The sequence below is a fragment of the Vigna radiata genome, chromosome 7 (genome assembly GCF_000741045.1).
Source record: "Vigna radiata var. radiata cultivar VC1973A chromosome 7, Vradiata_ver6, whole genome shotgun sequence".
In the NCBI taxonomy this organism is placed as follows: Eukaryota; Viridiplantae; Streptophyta; class Magnoliopsida; order Fabales; family Fabaceae; genus Vigna; species Vigna radiata.
The window spans coordinates 135,114-141,113 of record NC_028357.1 but is presented as its reverse complement, the minus strand read 5'-3'; the positions used below and the strand labels follow the sequence as shown (position 1 = coordinate 141,113).

Sequence of the window (6,000 nt, the reverse complement as noted above, 5' to 3'; positions counted from 1 at the left end):
GTGCCCCAAATGGCCCAAATTTTCCAGGAAATTATCCCCAGTCCTGGAATTCAGGAATTGGTGGTGTGCCTTTTGAACAAACACAGGGTGGTATGGTTGTGGATCCAAGGGAGGGCAAAGGCATACTGGCACCACAGCCCATGCGCCTCCCACCACCACCTCCCCCACCACCACATGTGAAACAAAACTACTATTCTGGGGAGATTGGGCATGATGGTCAGGGTTATGGTTGGCAGCATGATAACCGTGATGGCTTTGGTAGTCAGGGCTAGTTAGGCTTTCTATCGTTACTATATTGGATTTATCTGTTTAATTTTGAGGATGTTTCTGTGCATGTTTGTCTCGTCATGCATTATTCGAATCGCTAAACAGCGATTAAACCGTTTACTTTTGGGTCTATTTTGTATTTGTATATTTTAACTGCATTGAGCTTTTCATTATCATTTACGAAAGGCAACGGAAATTTTTATGTCGCCTTGGGTACTAGAATCACGATATAAAAGTGGAACCATAATGAAATGGCTCTCCAATCAGTATTCGGTATATGGAGTTAATGTGCAATGAAATCAGTTTGATCCAGATGATATAATTATCCCTCACGAGTTTCAGGAACAACTACTTGTTTGCACGCAGTGATGTTGGTGGACGTGTTTATGGTTTTCGCTGCTGGCTGACTCTAGTGGGTCAAGTTTGCTCCTCTCCAAAAGTACCTTTTGCGGAAATGGTGCCAAATTTGGTTTTTGCATATCTGTTTCTCATCCAGTCCTTGTAATATGAAGACATTTCATTGTGAATGGGTTGTGGTCCTGGCCATGCTTTTAGCTAGCTTTTGTGTGGATTATTTTTTATACAGGGAAAGAAAATAAGAAAATAAATTATAGTTTTTAAATTAAATTTAGTTTGTATACATGTCAATTGAAAGAACTCATTTAACTTTTTTCTTTTCTTATTATTGGAATTTATAACTGGTACTTTATTTTATCTTTTACTTGTTATCAATAGCAACATCAGAGGATAGAGAATTTTTTACTACTGTCTTTAATCGTTGAGACTAAATTTTGTTTTGTTTTCGGTAAATTAACAATTTTTGTATAGCAACTGTGACACAAGTAATATTTCCAAGTCCTTATTAACTTAACATAATCAGTTTTTTAATTGGTTTTTCAAATGGTACCTTGAGTATTTTAAACTTATACCACTCACCCAATAAAAGAATGTTGTGTAGATAAGATTATGTTCAACGTCTTTCAAACTTGTAGGTCGAAAAGCTTGAATCTTACTTTCTTTCGTGTATATCTATAGTATAAAGGATTACAAATAGAGAAAGAAAAAAGTAAATATAAAGGATTGCAAACAGAGAAGAAAAGAAGATGAATGTTTTCCACGCTTACATTTCTTCTTGTACGCTGTCATGAGAAACTAACAGTGGAGGAATTGAATTTACTCGAGAAGTCTTAAAATAAAATGTTGTTTGTAACTTCATACGAAGAGAGGAATACATGGTGTGATGGATTTTTTTACAATGGGTTATTAATTATAAACAACACCACTAGGTCAAATCTACGTATAAAAAATTAATATAATTTTTAATTTAAAACTTTAAGATTATGAGCTTGAAATAGCATTATATTTCTGCACGTTCAAACTGTGAATTATATTTCTGCACTTGTTTTATATGATGAAATAGCATTATCCATCCATATTCATCATTTTAAACATGTTCAAAGCATTCATTGAGAAACAGAAACTGTCCTGACTTAGTTCTTGGTGAAGTAAAATCTGCTATTTCTGGTTTTGGAACATAAAATTCAATTTCTTGCACTTTTCTTGCATACCAAACTCATATTTCATATCATTTTTGGTGCAGTTTTATATGGGCAGTATGCATGTTTATATCTTGGTTCAATCATGCATGCTGTCCAAAATTACATATATAATTAAGAAGATTTGACGTAAGAAGACTAATATGATATGTTTTGTTTTAGAATGAAAGTCTGTAAAATATACAGATGATATAGATGTTTTAATATCTGCTGATTAAAGTTTTTTTCAGTTTATATACTTTTATTTCAAATTAAGTTTTAAGTAAACCTTCACTTTCTCATTTTCGGCCTCTTTTGTACTGCCTCGTATGGTTTGTGCAAAGGTATAACTTCTGTTTGAAATAAGGGACATTTAAATTGGGTGGATAAATCATTTAAATTTCACTTGCTTCAACCTTTGTACTTCATGCATCTAAATTCCAATAATTACAAGTGTCATTTAGTTTATGACTCATTAATTGGCCCTGATTTTCTTTAAAAAAAAGTTAAGTTTTTACAATTCTTTTAATTAAAATACTAATATACCTCATTAAAAATTATATATATATAATATGATATGATTTGTTGTAATGACAAATTAATCAACATAATAATGAAAAAATTGTTATTCTTTATATTAATTATGCTAAAAGTTAATCTTTTCTTGAATGTTAACTTAAAACATTACTATTAAATTTTATATATTATACTAATATATATATATATTATTAAAGAGAAATAAATAATCGGTAGAATTTATGTATTAGAAAAAGAAAAAAATATAAAAAAGTTCATAAACTTATTATTTATAAATTTATTATTTTAAATTTTTAAGTTGAGATGTCTTATTTGTTGGTTCACATTTAGGTGAATTTTTCACACAATAAAATTAAATAATTGTCTTATATACTTTATAAATATATTTAGTCAGTTAAAAAAATTAAATATGTTTAGTAAGTCAAGAATTTCAACGTTCTATATAATTTTTATATATAAGCAACAAAGTTTATTGAAACCTGTAAAACTCATAAAAAATATTTTTAATGAATAGTGCTAAATTTTATTAATATTATTATTATTAGTAATAATAATTTTAATCTATAAAAAATATAATTGAATAGAAAATTATGATTAGAAAAAAAATTAAAAATTTAGAGAATTATAGTAATTTCAGAAGGTGTTCAAAATTTTGAGAATCTATTTTAGAAGGTTTTGTAAAATAAATAAAAAGATCATGAAGGGATAAGAATTCCTACGTTGCAATGATTGAAGAAGGATCACATTTGTGAGTGGTTTTTGCAAGTTGTGATTAAAATATTAATAAAATGATATTAAAATAATAAATAATATTAAAAAAAATTAAATAGTAAAATTTTTAGACTATAAATAGCCATGGGAGGGGAGATTATTCTGCACAAAAAGAGAGGAAAAATCAAGTGAGAAATCTTGAAAAATAGAAAAGAGAGAGTTAGGAAGAAATTTTTAGTTGCAAGAAGAATAGAGGTTCTGGAGGGTTTTCGGGAGAACAAATTCTGAATAAGAGATTAAGTCTGGAATAGAGATAAGGGGATCTAACATTTCTAAGCTTTTATATTATGATAAAAATATTTTTTTTTATAACTATTCATGTCTTGAAATTCTGTGCAATTACTATTAATGAAAAACTTATGTACTTGTTGTATAACTATTTGAATTTCTGTGTTAATATTATATGTTGTTGTTTTGAACCTGTGAATAAGAAATTTGTTAATAATAAGTTGAGGAACACTTTGGCTAGGAAAGACCTGGCACTGAAGTTGTCCATTGTGACACCTCTCTTTCCTGGAAGCCTACTCGATGTGTTTTTAACTAAATTCTTATTAAACATATTATATTCTGTTGATTTTATTTTGTAAAATACTCAATGGATATGATATCTGTGTTGATTGTATTATATTATGTTGGATGTGGAATTATGTATTTGAACATAGTAAGAGTTTGGTGGAGAGTGGGAAATCCTTACCGAAGATCCACCTTAGGAAGTTGGACAGAGTAGGAAGGATGTAGCTTCAGTGGTTGTATTTATATCCGAAGATCTAGTTTGGGGGACAGAGTAGGATAAGATATTTGAGCTAGCAAGTAGGTGCATCCATATTCGAAGATCCACTTTGGGGGACAGAGTATGATATGATGTATCTGAGTAAAGTACCACTGCAAGTGTAGAACTTGCTAAGAGTTTGATATTCATACGATTATTTGAATGGGTTGAGTTTATGATGATTATGGTATGTTTATTGTATTATTAAGTGATTTGACTTATAAGTTAGAAATTATGTTATTAATTTAAGTTTACCATGTTATTTTGTTACAATAGCTCACCCTTGCTTTATCTATTGTTTGGTTGTTATTGTTGTGTTATATGTTTTCTCTCGGCGATGATCATCCGATGGGTGTGAGCAAAAGGTGATGAGATGACAGTGGAACAGGCGTTAGATGGAGGATCGATTAGTGCTTAGCTTATATGAACGAGATCCTTATTTTTAATCGTTTTAATTTCGGATTGTAATAAGTTTAAAAATTTGAGTGATAGTTTGTATAAAATTTGAGGAAAACTTTTATTCCTCGTTTCTATGACTATTCTATTATATCAAGGATGTAATAACTATATTATAGTTTAATACTATAATTATTGGGATGTTACAAAACCTCTTACAAAGTCTATATTAATTTGATTAAAATGTTTATATATATATATTACTCTTTTACAAATTAAAAGCATTTAGATTTTCAAAAGTTAATTACATTTTTTTTTTGTATTCAAAATGATTATTTTTTTCTAAAAAGAAAGCTTATGAGCTGACTCTAGTCCACAAGGTTTTTGTGGATATTTTCGTCCCATGAGATTTTTCAATGAGGTTTTTTTTGGCTCTGTGAGTTTTTATGGCCCAACCTAAGTGGGTCAAGATCAAATCATGTGGAAGAGCTAAATTGATAGGTCTAATTCCAATTACCACATAAAAAGTGAGTTAGGCAGTGAACTTGTGGGCCAAGACCAATAGGAGGTGGGTCAAAAGATTGAACTCGCACTTTGAGGGTTTCTCCCTCCACCTCCACATGCTTCTTCCTCCACTGTCCCTTAATAAAAATTAAAATACTGTGGTTAAAAAAATTTACTTAATTTTTAAATTTTTAACCACTTAAATAAATGTGATCTCCATTTTTTGCCCTCCACAGTCGCCCCCATAGAGAAATGCTATTCTCATTCTCAATTCTCTAATTTCTCTTATTTGTTCTCATTGTCAATTATTTCTCTTCTTTGGTTTGTGTGCTTGGTGTGTGGTGGTGGTGAGCTTCTATGCTGGTGAAGACGTTTGTGGTGAAAGACACTGTATCAGAAGCTTAAACGGATTATCATATCCGTTAGCCCTTAAACAAATATCAAAATCAGTTGACGGAGTTCAATATCCATCCGTTGAAGAAAACGAATTTCAACACCATTTTTTTTCAGACCATTTCCATGCTACCTGCCATCCACCACCAATCCGTGTGTTTCCAGCAGCTTCTCCTTGCATAAGACTACCTTTCCTCATGCTACCCTGGGTGGGAGCAGCCATGTCCCTATCCACACTTGTTGCTTGTAGTAAGATTAATGAACTCTGCAAATTGTCATCAGAATCATCGGCAACAGCATCAGAGACATAATCATCACCCTCCTTGGCAGCGCTTTCTTCATCCCAATCTTCCTTCTTCTATGAACTTCTCGTGGACACTACCAAAGAGCTTAACTAGAGGGTTCACCAGACCATTTGGATTAGCAATAATGTTTCCCTTCCGAGATAAAAGGTCAATGGAACTTTGTCCAGTGATAGGTTTAGCAATCCAAGATAGACCTTCTACCATCCCATTCAATTTGATCTGCTCATTTGTGGCTGAAGGATCCTCTGCATATCTGAATTCATTGCCTGGACCAATTATGTACTCTTCTATTGCGGTATCACCCCAGCTCCGAGACCCTCGACAAGTAAAGGCATTTCACCTGATCATTATAAACAAAAGCAATCACCATGCATATAACACTATAACAAATTAGTTGCAATAGTTGAATCAAAAGCAAGTCAACAACAACTAAGAGAATCAAATAAATGCACCTAAGAATCTACCTGAAAACAAGGACAATAAACAATTGCACTACGACTGTTTAATTTAAGTTTTCAATATC

At 31.3% G+C, this 6,000-nt stretch overlaps 1 protein-coding gene across 1 annotated transcript in view; it reads left to right on the top strand.

Annotated features, from left to right (window-relative positions):
• Positions 1-543, top strand: part of LOC106765858 (E3 ubiquitin-protein ligase Hakai) — a gene marked incomplete in the record, with an annotated part of 4,369 nt that extends 3,826 nt beyond the window's left edge. The window contains 1 exon segment of the mRNA XM_014650624.2: positions 1-543. Within this exon segment, the coding sequence (XP_014506110.1) occupies positions 1-272 (272 nt within the window).
• Between the last annotated feature and the right edge of the window lie 5,457 nt (positions 544-6,000).